The 14,990-nt window shown below is 54.0% G+C and overlaps 1 protein-coding gene across 1 annotated transcript in view; it reads right to left on the bottom strand.

The window, feature by feature from the left end:
* The window catches only part of PLEKHA6 (pleckstrin homology domain containing A6), a 47,277-nt gene extending 42,810 nt beyond the window's left edge, over window positions 1-4,467 (bottom strand). Inside the window, exons 1-3 of the mRNA XM_035010248.1 lie at window positions 4,268-4,467; window positions 2,079-2,159; window positions 1,311-1,425 (exon numbers count right to left, since the gene is read on the bottom strand). Of these exons, the coding sequence (XP_034866139.1) occupies window positions 1,311-1,425; window positions 2,079-2,159; window positions 4,268-4,299 (228 nt within the window). The 5' untranslated portion in view covers window positions 4,300-4,467. The remainder of the gene's footprint in view (window positions 1-1,310; window positions 1,426-2,078; window positions 2,160-4,267) is intronic.
* Window positions 4,468-14,990: the final 10,523 nt, after the last annotated feature.

Genomic DNA, 14,990 nt, shown 5'->3' with positions numbered 1-14,990 from the left:
GCAGCTCAGGGGGAGTACCCCTTCTCTATGCAGGCTAACAGCACCTCTGCATCTGACTTCTCCTGTCTCCATGGAAATGAGACTCACAGCTGTCCCCTTCCTCCTGAACCTATCTACTGGGCCATCTCCCTCCCGCTCGCACATCTTAAAGCAAAATGAAATGGACCAAGAAGACCTCCTGCCATCTTGCATATCGTCTAGCTTCGGTCCCCTGTCCCACATTCCCCCTCACAATCAAGTTTCTTTACAAATATATATTTTTCAATATTACAAATATTTCAGAAAAGTAGAGAATAAATCACCACCATGTGCTGGGTGTTTTCCCCTGATAAAACATGACAAATAGAGCTGAAACTCCCCTTGAGCCACTCTTCAATCTCATTTCTTCCTTCCTAGAGGCAACCGCTGACCCAGAACTAGTCTGCCTGTCCATGGTTACATGGTCGTACCACAAATTTACCTGTGCATACATCGTATCACTTTCATGTAGGCTATTTCACATAAATGATATCACATCTTTCATATTCTGCAGCTTGCTTCTTACTCAACATTACATATTCAAGATTTATCCTTGTTAATACATATAGCTCTAGTCTAGTTTAATTTTTGGAGAGCGCTCCATTGTATGACTATACCACCACTTACTGTCTAGCTTCTTAGAAGACTAGTCCCTACTCGTCATCGTCTCTCCGTCTCCCCTCCCATCTCCTCTTTAGCCCTCTCCGGCTTGCCTTCTGCCCTCATCCCACCACTGGTCAGGGTCTCCAGTGCTAAACCCAGGGACACATTCAGCCCTTATCTTACTTGACCTCTATGCCACATTCTTCTCTGGATTACTTCTTCCTCCTGAGGCACTCCTTCCTTTCTGAGCTCTTGATTGCCATATCCCTTATGAATTATTCCTCTTTTGCTGTCCCCCTAGATCAGTTGTTCTCCATGGGCGGGGAGGGGGCAGTTTTGCCCCACAGGGGACATTGAACAATGTTTAGAGACACTGGTTGTCACAGGGCAGGTGCTAACTGGCATCTAATGGGTAAAGGCAGAGGATACTGCTCAACATCCTACAGTGAAAGGACAGTCCCACATCACAAAGAACTACCTGGCCCCAAATGCTAATAGTGCCGAGGTTGAGAAGCCCTGGTCTAGAGATCAGTCTTCTACAAGGTTCTGGTCTGATCCCTCTTCCCTTCCCACTCTCCACTCCTCTTGCCTCACCTCACCTGCTCTGTGGAGCCTGTGAAGACAACTGGACAGGCTCATATGTTTCCTAGGATTCCTGCCTGACAGCTGGCCTTGGGGGCTAGACTTACCCGGACGCTGGGCCGCTCTGGGGGGACCTCGGACACCATGTTGTGGTTGGATACGTCACTGTTGGTGATAGCCGGGCGTTTTCCACCTGCTTTATTGGACATGTCCAAAGACGATCTGATTTCAGGTTGACCAAAAGAGAAGAAAGAGACTAGTCAAAAACACAAGAAGAATGGAAAAGCCCCATCCGTATTCCCCACCCTGCCACCCACCGAGATCACTTCAGCTGCTCCCTCTGCTCTTCTGAGACCACATGCCAGTAATCTTGAACAGTCTCCTCTTTCTTTCCTGTAAATTTATTTTAAAAACCTAGACCTTAGGACTCTGGAACTCCTTTTCCTTCTAACTGAAAAGACACAATGGCTCGGTGGACTATGGGAGTCATTTAATTTTTTTTTTCCTTTCTTTCTTGCACTGAGCCAAGATCCACAGCGAGAGGAATTTGCATTTGGCTCTCAGGATTCTATCAGCTTCCCTCAGCATTTCCCTCAAAGGCCCCTGGGGGATAGGCCCACCTCAGACCTGTCTCTCTCCTCCAGCGCAACCTGTGGGAGGCACCAGCCTGAGATCTTGGAGATGCTGGGAAAAGTGGGTGAGGGCGTCAAGCCAGACCTACGGCCCTCAGAAGCTTCCATTCCTCAGGACTGGGGTTAGAGACCCTAGGTCCTTCTGCTCTCCACACCCTCCCTTACGCTTCTCAGCTGCAAAGTGTGGGGGTGGGAGGTTGAGGGGGGTGGAAAGGCCAAGCAGCCAGCGGGGGGCAGACGTACATTTTCAAGTTAAATTTGTTGTTTTCTTCTGGGACCTGGCCAGTCACTGGGTGTAGAAATGTGTTCTGTCGTTCATTGTGGCTGTGGGGGCAAAGAACAGACAGAAGTTGTGATAAGGATGGAGAAGGCAGAGACACAAGCGAAAGGGTGGGCAGGCCCCGGGCAGTGACGGGCAGGGGTGACCACATAGGAGATGGTCCCTCTGTCCTCTGTGGGGTCTGGGGAGGCAGGACGGAGGGCTGGGCGGTAGAAAAAGCAGCTTCAGGCAGGTGGGGGGTGGGGAGACACTTTTACTAGTCAGTGCTAACTACTTATGGAGATCCCTGAGGCTGCAAATAAGCCCCACTTAAGCCCTTCGGTGGGGACCCTGGGCGTGTACGTGGGTGGGGGCCAAGACTTCATGTGTGGCAGGTTCTCTCCCAGGAACAGCTCCGGCCAGTGTTCCACATAAAAACTGCTCACTCATTATCTGCTGAAAAAATTCTCTTGTGACCTTGGACTCCTTCCTCTCCTGTTTTATGTACCATCTCTTTCTTTAAGTGAAACCAGGGATCCAGAAACTCCATTCCTGAGCTTGGGCTGGGACCTACTCACACTCGGGAGTCCAGGGTTTCTGCGTCTAAGGGGCTGAGATGTGGCTGAGATGTCAGGGGCTGTCAGGCATTGAGGTTAGTGCTGGCTCAACAGTCAGATCTAATTAAGGGCTGCTGTGGCCTGGGAGTGGGGTGGGGCATGGGGAGGACAGCCTGCCAGGAAGCAGGGTCTGTGCAGAGGCAGATGGGGAGCAGAGCCGTGGATGCTCCTTTGGGAAGTCCTGCCGTGGCCCTCTGGCTGGGCTGAATGTCAGGCTAGCTTCCTGGTGACTTTGTGGGGAGACGGGGAGGAAGGTAGCAGATAGAACTTGGGGGGGGGCTGGTGCCATGGGTCTAAGCCACAAATGGCAGCCACTTGAGGTGGATTCTGCAAGCAGGGGACCACTTGGCAAGAATGTTATAGACTTCAAGCATCCAGCCAGTGGGGGGCTGGATGAGTTTTAAGGTCCTCTTCACCCATCCCTCTTGAGAGATACTGTGAGAGCCCAGGACAGGCTCAGTCCACCCCAAGAAGCAGGCGCCTGGACAGAGTGTGCTGAGGCCACACCAAGCTTGGGGGTCCTAACACCAGGCCACTTGAGCATCCTTAAAATGAATAGCCAGGATTGCTTGGCAAGGGGCAGATCAGCTGGTACCCAAGGAAAGAGAGCCTAGCTCGGTCCCTTCAGCTCCAAGAGCGAAGTAACCTTTTGTTGCCCCCTTCCAAAAGTCCAGGAATCCCAACCCCTGGGCTGTCTGTTGAAGCTAAGGATAATATCAAAGGGTGTTTTTTCAGCTTCCAAACCAGCCATGTTCAGATCAAATCCAAAGGCCTGTGGCAGATAGAAGCCTAGCGGGGCAGTGGCCACAGTCTATGGAACCCTGGGTTTGGCAGCTCGGGCTTGCTGGCCAGGACCCTAAACTTGGCCGGTGTCCGCCAGGCCTGGGTTGTAACTCCAACATGTTGCTCACCTGCTCCCCCACTTCTCAAACTTTATTCCCTCCTCCCTCCAACAGGGATGCTCTCCTCAACTTAACTGCAGGGGATCTTTGCAAGGAAGGGTAGCTGTTTCCAGTCACCCGCACCCCTGGCTCTCCCCGATCTGGGGTAGGGGGGTGAGCAGTCTGTGAAAATAAGGTCCTCAAGGTGCCAACATCTCTGCTTTTTTCCAGTGGCACAGAGCGCCTGCTCCCCACCTCCCACGCCCCCTCCCCCAGCCCCCCTTCTGCTCTACATGTTCCCTGTGCTAACTGCTGGAACCTTCCCTGCAGGCACTGGTACAGACAGACAGACACACAGACACACACACACAGAAGCACACACACAGCCTGCTGTCAGCCCGCACAGGTCTCTCAAGGTACAGCGAGTTTTTCCCTGCCCCAGACTCTCCTACCCAGCAACCCCTACAAATGACGTCCTCTCCCCATCCCGGCACTACCAACTTCAAAATAGCTTTCCCTTCACAAGCACTGCAATGCAGCAGCCGTTGACCTAACTCCTCTTCCTTCTCCAGGTCAGGGCTGGCACGGCCCCCGCTCTGAAGCCCCCCCGCCCGACGAGCTGCCAATCAGCCTGCTCGCTGAACTCGGCTCACAGTCCACAGGAGAGCTCCCTACCTGACCCGGCGATCAGCCCGAAACTTCAACATCCTTTTGGCAGCTCTGTTCCCTGTTCGGCAGCCTCAGAGGACCTGCCAGCCTCCCTGCTCTTACCATCCCTCTGAGAAGTAAGTCCTCCAGTCCCCAGGGCTGGTGCGGAGCTCAGGGCGCGTGGCAGGCACGGCTGGCTCCGGGGCTAGGGGAGGGGGAGGGGCTCTCCCCGGGTGGTGGTAGGGGGTGCCCAGGTGCCCCAGGGGGGCCTGTGGCTTCCTAGCATCCAGCCCCAAGGCTGCCGTCTGAGTGCCGGAGGCAGAATAAGGGAGCAGGGATGATATTGTCCCAGTTCAAGTCCCCGTGGAGAAAATGCTGACACGGGGAGGCAGGCGTGTGCAGAGCAGGTGTACAACTTCCAGGTAGTCCGACCTCTCGGAGCTGAGGACACAGAGTAGCCTGGTGGGCGGAGCAGTCTGGGGCTGCATTCCCATCTGCCCGGCAGACACTCAGCCAGCCCGAGCTGGACGGCGGTCTTCCCTGCCTCCCGACCCCCAGCCCAGAACGCAGGGCCCTGGGCTGCAATCCCCGTGCTTCTCAGAGACCCTTCTGATCATGTGGGCACAAGGGTTCAACGAGGCTCCAGACTCGTGGGGCTGCCTAGAAGCTGAGATTAACTTTCCCCACGCCTCCTAGCCTGCCCAGACTTCTGTGTAGCCGGGGTTCAGTGAACGGGGCTTCTGTGCGGCGTCCCCAGCACGCTCCCTTAAGACACAGCCCCAGCCGGTGGGCTCTCTGCCCGGGGTCCAGCTGAGGGGCATGTGGAGCCCATGGGCGTGGGTGTCGTGGAGCCAGAGCTGGTGGCAAGGTCCTGGCTTCTTTGCTCGGGTGAACTTGAACGAAAGCGTCCTCTTGAAGCTCGCAAGGAAGAGGGCGGCACACAAGGCTCAGAGGGGGTCACCATGTGTTTACTTCTGAAAATCTTCCCAGATGCCATATGATAAATCCCAGCTGGCGACTGTCAGATCTGCTCAGGGGCAAGGAGGTTTGCATCACCGCGAAGTTCCCCGAACTCTCTGGGGGCCGAAGACGGTCAGATCTCCCTTTTTCCTGATGCCTTCCATGTCTTAGGGTCCTGGGACTGCAAGGGCCTTCTGAAGGTCATGTCTTCCATCCCCCTGCCTACAGGCCAGCTCACTCTGCAATCAATCTCATTAAGTGCCCTGGCTGCTCATAAAGCATTCTAGCAAGGGAGGCTCCGGACCCACTGTTAACCTTCTGCTGCCGAGATGTGCTTTTTTTGATATCAAATTTCAGTCCCTCTGGCTTTCTGTATCATTCCATTTCTGTCTTTGGATGGCAGAATCCTTTCTGATCAACGTGGTTCTTTATTGCAGCACTAAGCAGTCTGTTGTCATCATAGTCCGTTGTTATATCACAACAGACACTGAAAAGGGAAGGGCTAATCTAATTTTTTGGCTTGAGGTCAGAACTCAGTCAGAGAACAGTGCAATCCGTGAATGGAAAAGCAAATGGACAACATTATTACCTAACCCGTGGTGGGACAAGCTGGTTGGATGTAGCTGGGGTCAACAAAGCAATGAATCCTAAATCCAAACGGTTGATACATTCAACCATTTCGTGGTACTTCGGCAAATGGTGACAAGAGGCTTCGGTTGCCAGATCCTACCTCTCCCTGTCCCAGTCCGATTACTTGAGCCCTGCTATGGTTATGAAGATCTGGGCCCTCTCCTGATGCCAGCTTGAGGTCTCTGCCTGTGCACAGTGGGTGCCTAATAAATATTTGTTGAATCAAGGAGTGAGTGAATGAGCAAACAAAAGAAACTCTCCATGCTCTGACTTAATTTTTAGCCACCTGCATTTGGAGTTCGACACTCTATTACCAAGAGCTTCCCTATCTTTGCTCTCTCTTAAAATTAATTACTTCCTCTCCATGAGAGAAACTCTGTTTCTGCCCTCTCCCCCCACCCCACTCAGCTCCCCTGACTGGCTCCCCCTTGAATATATAGCTTGGCTTTGATCCATCTTCATTAAGAGGGGAAGAAAATTAAGCTCATCTGCACAGGAGGAGGGGGTGGGGGTGCATTGGGAAAATGAGTTTTCTTCCTCTAGAAGGCAAAAATATCCCCTTTCTCTTCAAGCTGAGCTCAGGGGCCTCCCACAGGCTTTGCTTAAGTTGTAAGTTAAATTACTTCTCCCGTGCCCAGTGAAGCTAGCACAAGGGGGTAGGGAATGAAGGCTCAGGGGTTTCCCCTGCTTGGTGAGCGCTCGGAAACCCTCAGGATTCAGGCACACCGAATGTCTAGCTGGGTTCCTTTTCCTTCACCACTAAACTGCACAGAATGATAGATTTTCATTTTAGGTTAGACATCAGGAAGAACTTACCAGGCCCACAATAGTTAAAAAGGAAAACAAGGCTAGATAACTAGTTTTTTTTTTCTCTCTTCTTTCCTTTTTTTTTTTGTGGGGGGGAGGGGGGATTGTCAAAGGTTTCCATTTCTCAGGGACAAAGGGTTACAAGTTCATCTCCAAAAGGACCTCCTGAATTCCACCCAAAGAGGGGTAGCAGCTCAAGCAGTAAAGGAGATTTTGTGATGGAGCAGTGACATCCCGAAAGTCCCGGGTCGCCTACTAGGCGGTCACCATATCCGTTGGACCTATGAAGGTGGCCCCAGTGGCAGTACCATCAGTGAAAAGAGATTTGGCAAGACCAGGCTTTCAGTCCAAGACCCAGCACAAATTAGCAGTGTGACCTGACTTTGTTGGCTCTTCATTTTCTCATGAGCAAATGGGGTACCTTCTAATTCTATGAAATAATAGCTGTAAACTTTCTTTTCTTTTTTCTTTCTTTTTAAAGATTTTATTTATTTATTTGACAGAGACAGAGAGAGAACACAAGTAGGGGGAAAAGCAGGATCCCCACTGAGGAGGGAGCCCAAAGTGGGGGCTCGATCCCAGGACCCTGAGATCATGACCTGAGCCGAAGGCAGATGCTTAACCTTCTGAGCCACCCAGGTGCTCCTAGCTGCAATGTTTTATGCATAAGAGATAATGGCTATGACTATTTTGCTTAAAAGCAAATCAAGAACTATGCGAGGTGCAGGAGCCAGAAAATGAAACCACACCGTGTCAGGCCTAAGAAGGCGGCATACGGAGTGGGGGCTGCGTGTGCGGGGGGCCCGCATTCCAGAAGTGCCAAGACCAGTAAATTACAAAGAACAGAGGCCAATCCTCTCCACTTCGCAAGCATCTCTCCATCTAGTTAAATCTCCCCATCTAGTTCAAGCTTTCCTCCTTCCAGAGACACTCTCAGCCTCTAGGTCCTAGCGACAGCCTCAGCACAGAGCCCACCAAGTGCTGATTTGTCTCCAAACACACTCTCCAAGAATCAGCCTCTATCTGGAGGGTTCCCTGGCACAACGCAGTCAAAAGCAGCATATTCAAAACAAAACAAAATAAAACACAAAAGCAGCAAATTCAGCCCAAGTCTTCACAACCCCTGGCAGGCCTACGCACGCGCACATACACACACGCGCGCACATCCACACACCCAGGCTGCACAGCCGGAGCTCCCACCGTGATCAATATTGAATGACTAGAAAAATACGCTCAACTCCTTCCATCCCCTGGGCCTCCTGGTTATCGGCCGACGCCAAGCTGCTTCATTTCCATGGCTCCTGAGAATCTGCTGACAGACAATTAGCCCTGGCGAGCCTTCCCCATCCTGAGAGCGCTCTGGCTTCTGGCATCACAGCTCATTACAGGGAGAGAGGACCCGGGCTGAGCTGCCTGTGCCCAGGCCTTGCACTCCCTCCTTCTCCTCCCTGGCCAGCAGATTCCAAGCAGGACTGTCCGCACTCCAGGGATGGCTGCTGCTGATGGAGGGGGGGAAGGTAGGAGAACTTTGGCTCCTGCCCCCCATGTCCCCCTCTGGATCGTAGCGTTAGTTTCAGGGAGCTTTATCTGCTCCAGCATTCTGTCCCAGTGAGAACCAGCTCGGCGAACATTTCCAACCGTGCGCGCGTGCCTGATTCCGGGAGCGCTCCTGGTCATTCCCAGGGAAAAATTCACCGTCCTAGCCAACTTCTCCTCCGCCCCCCCAACCAAGTCCCTCCGTCCTCTGCCTAGTGCTGCCACACAAGAAGAGGCCAGAGGAGGTCAGGCCCTGGTGGCCCCCCTCGGTATCTGCAGGGCGGAAGGAGCCCCTCCACGCGGCAGCGTCTCTTTTCCCTGTGCTGCCTACAGGGCAAAGTACCAGCTGCCAGCCTCACACTCGCACTACTTCTCGCCTCTCCTCTCTGCCCTTGCACCCTCCCCCCTCCCATGCCACAGTAATTCCCAAACCGTCAAGAATAGGGTAAGTTCCCCCCCACCAAGCAAGCTTGGGATGTCCTAAAATGCTAGGCCACTGGGCTGAGTGTCCAGGAGGTAAGACTCATGCCGCCCTCTTTCCTGCCTCACTCTGCCTATCCTCACAACCCCCAGCCCCACCCCAAAGGGTCCAAAGTCATTTTCCTTACCTACTCTGGCCAGTTACAGAATGCCGGGGGATGTTCACCCAGAGCTCGGCCCCTACCTCAGATAGAAAGCGATGAGCTGGCTCAATAACCAAGGGATGGAAATCACAAATCCAGGGATGAGACCCGGGATCCCCCCTGCCCCGCCCCGTGTCCTTCCCTGGTCTCTCACTGTATCATCCCCTAGCCCCTGCCCTGGGCCTGGAAAGTAGCCTCAGACAGCAGGGTAAGCAGGCTGTGTACTCTTTAGTCTGGGTCACACTTCATAATGTGTGTGTAGGGGGGGGGGCGTGGGGGGGGTAGTGACTATCGCTCAGGGCAACTTCACGGGGACTCTTCATGCTGATCTCATGCTAATCCAGCTTGGATTAGCTTGTCTTCAAACTATTTTACTTTATGGAATTCCATTTGCCTTCTGAAAGATGAAGATAACCAGGACAGGTATTAGGCATAACCATGCCAGTTATTAAAATGCTGACATTCTTCCTTATTGGTTGGTGAAGAGCTGTCGCACCGCGCCTCTCCAGCGCCGTCCTCCCCACCTCTTGGCCAGCGTCCGGGCCCCCCCACCTCACGGACATCCGGAGATACCACGGGGCCCTCCGAGAGGCCAGGCCTGCGCCCTTTCTGGTCGACGAATGTCATTCCTGGCACAGCCAAGCCTGAACTCTCAGAGCACTGACGGCCCTTGCAAGTGTTAAGATCTGTGATTCTGGCGACCAGAAGTCATCACGGGGGATTTTCCCCCTTCACACCCTGGACCCAACTAAGAATTGGGGCAACCTGGCTCCCTGGGGCGCCTTGCCTTCCTGGCCCTCAGGCTTTGGTTTTGCTCCCTGCTGAGGGGAAGGAAATGAAGGAAGGGCTAAATTCCTGGCTCTACCTTTTCCTCCTCTCCTCTGCTGAGTGGCCCCAGCTAAGCTAGATGGGGGCAGGGGGAAGGCCCCAGTCTCCTCCCTCAGCCTCCAAGTGGCCTTCTCCTGACAGTCAGCAAGGGTCCCAAGAGGCAAAGGGACAGGGCAATAATTAATTACCCCCTCCCCCAGCTCTGAGCTGAATCCCAAACTTCTACGCTTCAGAAGCTGAGGGGGCCCAGCTGTCTGCTTGTGGGCCTCTGCAAGGTCATTGAAACCAGCTCTCCTTGTTCCGAGCGCAGCAGATTTGGTTCTGGTATCCCACAGAGAGCAGTCTCACCCCCACCCAACCCAGCCCACCCCAAGGGAAAGAATTTTGCAAAGTAAGTGCTCAGAAAGCAATGCAACCAGGCTGATGTCCCGCCTTCCTTCCACACCCTCAAAAGCTAGAATGCCTTCTCAGTTTCCAATCCAGCAATTTGTGAGGGTCAAGTTGTTCGGCACTTCAGCTTCCTTGCTTTCACAATGAAACCATGGGCATAAGTATGCCTTCCGAAGTAGACAATACAGGTGGACAAAGGGGTATGGAACAAGGGGAAAAAGTTAAGCTCCCGCGGTCTGGTCCTCACACTGGGAGGAAGGCAAGGCCCACTTCAGAGTCAGGGAAGCTGAGGTCCATTGCTCCAACTACAGCCACAGGAGAGAGAAGCCAAAGTTCCTGCTATTTGTCCACCCTCAGTTCCTTGTCTCCAGGGAAGAAGGAGGAAAGAGCTGCATGATTCAGAGGGTAGACACCAGCTCCAAGAACACAAGGAAGAAAGCCACAAACCCTCTCACTCGTAACCCCGTGGGCTATAGACCTCGGGACCCAGAAACGTTAGTCTATCTAGGTGCAGCTGTCTAGGTGCAGAGCTATGGAAGCGCTGCTTACCGCCTGGGCCTTCTCTGTTGCTCCTCCGGGGCCTGCACCTGACACACGGCAGGAGCAGAAGGTTCTGTTTGATGGGGCAGTTGCAGAGGCAGGCCTGTGGTCCCCCCGCGGTGGGAGGAGCAGACACATGCCATTCTGCTTTGGGATATTGGATTGTGAGTGAGAGAGGCAGGAGGGCTCAGCTTCCAATCCCTCTTGCTGGGGGGATGTGAAGGCAGGTTCCATCTGCTCTGGGGCCCCTCCTCTCCCTCCCCCTCCCAACTGGCCAGCCGACTCTGATAAGAGTCTACGAAGCAGGGGCTTTGTCTGGGGATGAGGAGAGCACTAAATCAATGGGAGCAGAAGAGCAGGAGCCTGGACAACAACTGCTTCTGGGGGAAGGAGCCCCCCTACCTCAGGGAGTCACATGAGCGAGGTGGGATGGCAGCAAAGCTCTAGTGTTAGTATTGCCCCTAAGCTGCCCCGGGGCAGTGGGGGGGCTGAGTCTGCCCCTGCCCCGCAGGGAGGGCTCAGCTGCTCCTCTCCTAGACTGGGAGTAACGGGCATGGGGGCGGGGGGAGGGGATGACACAGGTGGATTGTGGGAAATTCTGAACACCTCCTTCTACCAGGAGTGAGGAGCGTGGAACTTGCCATGTACTTGGGGAGCTTGCCAAGGGCTCTGAGGGCAGAGGAATCTCCCCAGATTGCTGTTTGCTGTAGGGAGGATCCAAAGGGAGCCTGGGAACACAGGCCACCAGTGGAACCAGCCAGAAAACGGCTGGACCTAGGGAAGGTTATTGCCGTCTTCCCCCTCTGTGGACCAAGGACAACTGTAGCGAGCTGCTCTGCCATCCCAGGGAGGAAAGGTGAGGTCTGGAAGGGAAAGGACTTGGAGACCTGTTGAAGACAGTTGTCACATGGAGACAAAGAATGGACAGCGTGTGGATTAGCCTTAAGGAAAAGGGTATGAGCAGTGGTGTTGGAGTCCGGAGTCTCTGTGGCTGACCAGTACCGATCACTTTACCTTTCTGGGTCTCAGTTTCCCCAGCTGTAACATGGACAGATACCGGAGTTGCTGGGTTAAACAAGATCACAAATTTAAAGCACAGAGGAAAATGCCTGGCACATAAGAATTGCTCAGCAAATAGCTGAGGTTATAATTATTAATAAAGTAAAGGAATCACATAAAACAAGTAGTGTTCTTCCAGAGCGGTGCCATCCAATGCAGCAGCCATTAGTCATGGGTAGCGATTTACATTTTAATTCATGGAAATGAAATAAAATTAAAATTTCAGTCCCTCAGCTAGTCACATCTCACTGTGTGGCTCAATGGGCACAGTAACTAGGGTGACCACATCAGACAGGACAGTCCTAGCACGTCCCACTGTTGTGGAACAGTCTAGTCTATTGGACAACACGGGGCTGGAGGTTCTGCAAGCTGCTTTCCAGCACTAATATTGTTTGATCCTCTGAAACATTTCCTTCCAACGCAGTTTGTCCCCCAGCTGATGTGTGCTCAGGGTGCTCAGGGGATACAGGGGCCCCTCTAGTCCTCAGCTAAACCAAGAAGAAGGGCATCGTGGCCACCAACAGCAGAGTTAAAAAATTTTAAGTCAAATGATACATTTCAAAGCCCCATCAAAATTAATTTGGATAATCCACCATTTTTAAATCGTAGGCATCAAGACTCCCCTCCAAGGTTTGAAAATATTGTTACTGACAGCCCTGTTGGGGGCAGGCTTGGGGAGGCCCTGGGGGGAAGGTTACATGGCAGCTCCAGCTGATGGGGAGAGGGGAGGCGGCAAAGAGGGGAGAATGGGGGACCTGTTCCTCCCCTGCCTTCCTTTTCCTTCTAGGATTGGGCCAACATCTGGCAGAGGAAAGAGGCTGTCTGCAGAGTCTGCAGGGTCTGCAGGGTCCTCTGGTCTAGAGCAGGAAGAGCAGCATGCAGGGAAAAGCCAGAGGGACCGCCACCAGGGCCAGTGAGTGGGCGTGGGAGTCTTCCTTCCCCTGCACGTCCCACCCCCACCCTACCACCCAGACCTGGAGCCTGTGGTAATCGCAGGGAAGCAGTCTGTTCCTAAGCAAACAGCACATGCAGCAGGTGCCAGAGTGCATTCATTAATCACCCAGGCTCAGGGAAGGGAGGAAGATCTCTGAGGAAGGGGAGAGGCGCTCCCAAGCCTAGACCCCAGCCTAGCACCCAGATAAGGGAAAGAGGAGGCCTGCGGAGGAAAGGGAAGAGGGAAACAGGAAGGAGGGAATCAGGTAAGGGACACTGATATCCCCATCCCTGTCCGCCTGCCATGCAGTAGCCCCTAAGGAAGACTAGGGGGGAAGCTGCAACAAGGAGGAACAGAATGCTTTTGGGAGGGGAGTGGAGAGGAGGGGAGGCAGAAGGATGCTGTGCTGGTCCTGGCCAGGACAGGAGCCAGTCTTGGTGACACCGGAGTAACACGTGAGTCCGCCTACACCTACTGGAGCACATGAGCAATCTATGCTGCGGTTGCAACTCCTGGCCGGGCCTGGGGATAGCGCAACCTACATAATTCACAGCGCCCCGTGCAAAATACAGATACGTGGCCCCTTGTTCGAAAATTCAGAATGTCAGGCTGGCGAGAGCAGAGCACTAAAGCAAGCCCCTCTGAGCGTGCGGGGCACCTGTGCGGGGTGTGTGCCCAGGAAGGCCGCCCTGCCTGGGAGCGCCGGTTGGGCCGTGCTCCTCCGCGGGCAGTGTGAGCACGGAAGGGGGCCAGTGCCCATCCGCGGCTCCCCGTCTCAGTGCAGGACAGAACACAACAAGTGGCCCGCTCCTCCCATTTGTACTTCCCCCCTTTCTTGGCTCACATGCCCAGAAACTTGGCTGCTTTTGATCCGGCCCTGCTGGGTCCAGGGCCCGGCCCCTCCCCTGTATTGTGCCTGGTTTCTGTTTGCCTGTGGGCAGCCCGGCCGGAGGCAGCCACCAGGGGGTTGGGTTTGCCTTATCTCTCGAATCTGCCTCCGAGATGGGCACAGGGAGCTCTCTGTTCCACCCAACAGACCCCTCCAGGGCCACCTAACATCATCATTATGTCATCGAACCTTTTCCCCTCCCAAGAAAGAGGCAGGGGACCAAAGTGTTCCCGGCCAAGTGGGGGACAAGTCAACATTTCTGCTCTGGAGACAGATAAGGCTTTCATTTTTTTGGTCACATGTGCATGTGTGAGTACACACACACACACACACACGCACACAGACCCCACCATCAGCTAAAAAAAGTCCATCTGCCCCTCCCAACAAAACCCAGGAGCTCCGGTGCACATTCCCTGCATGCGTCTGACTTGTCAGGAGGTGCCTGAGTCAAAGAGCACTCGTGTTTTGGAGGCTGAGGGAAGGAGGGACCTGAATAGGAAGTTGAGAGAAAGGGAACGAGAGACACCTGAGCCCAAAAGATTGGCCCTCTTTTTCTGGACTGTCTGGCTCCCAAACGACAAACTTTGTCTTCTTAAGGACTTCAGAGCCGCCTTCCCACCCCCTCCTACTGCCAACTCCGTGCACCGCCTCCCACCGGTTCCGTCCTACCCTGCGCCTCTCTACACCTGACTCTAAGCAAAAAGGACGAAAGGTGAGCCACAGCTATCCCGGCCTCTGGCTGGGCCCTCTCTGCCTTCCCTCCTGCCCGGTCCCGGGAAATCGGCCCTCAAGAGGCCGATGGCGCTTCTGCCCAGAGCTCCGGAGCCCCTCTCTGGAGACAATGGCTCAGAGAGGGAGGAAGAGCAGCCACAACAGCTTTGTGTGCATGCAGGGTGGCCACACAAGACCATTGTCTCGGCGGCAGGACAGACAATGGTTTGTATCTCCAGCTTCTGTGCCAAGTAGTTCACCCCCTTGCACTAAACCCTCCGCATTTCCTTCTAATAAACAGCATGATCCGAAATCTGGCCCCACGCTGAGAATTTGTATCCGGTTGTAACAAAAGCCTGCTCCAGCTGATGGAATGGGTGTATCTAGGTCCCGTACCTGTTCCTGAGCCACCCAGACAAACAGTCCGCCGACAGATAGCCACTCACTCCCCGGCTCTTCTCCGCGGTCCCCCTGCAAGTGCTCTTGCCCTGACTCCTTCCACACTCAGGAATAGGGAAAAGGTTTCCTTTAATACTTACCAGGTCCCTGGTGGGTAGCAATCATTAACAGCCACACAGGCGGACTGGCCTTAACCCCTTCGACGCTGGGTTGCCTCCAGCTGGCTGATGGACAGCCCCGTCCCCTCTTCCCAGTCCTGGGCAAAGCGGCAACCCCCACCGCGATGCCATCCACCTGAGTAACGCCGGCCTCCCATGTGGAGAACGAGAGCCCTCTAGTCCCACCCAGGCTTCCCCGCCTGATTGGAGCGCACTCACAACCTGAGGCGCTTGGCTCTGGCATGGTGCCCAATTGGATGAGCCCACATTATGAAATATTTGCCTA

This window comes from Mirounga leonina, unplaced genomic scaffold (genome assembly GCF_011800145.1).
Source record: "Mirounga leonina isolate KUSES-001 unplaced genomic scaffold, KU_Mleo_1.0 Mir_154, whole genome shotgun sequence".
In the NCBI taxonomy this organism is placed as follows: Eukaryota; Metazoa; Chordata; class Mammalia; order Carnivora; family Phocidae; genus Mirounga; species Mirounga leonina.
Note: the sequence above shows the minus strand (reverse complement) of the source record. Positions and strands in the feature narration are given on the sequence as shown.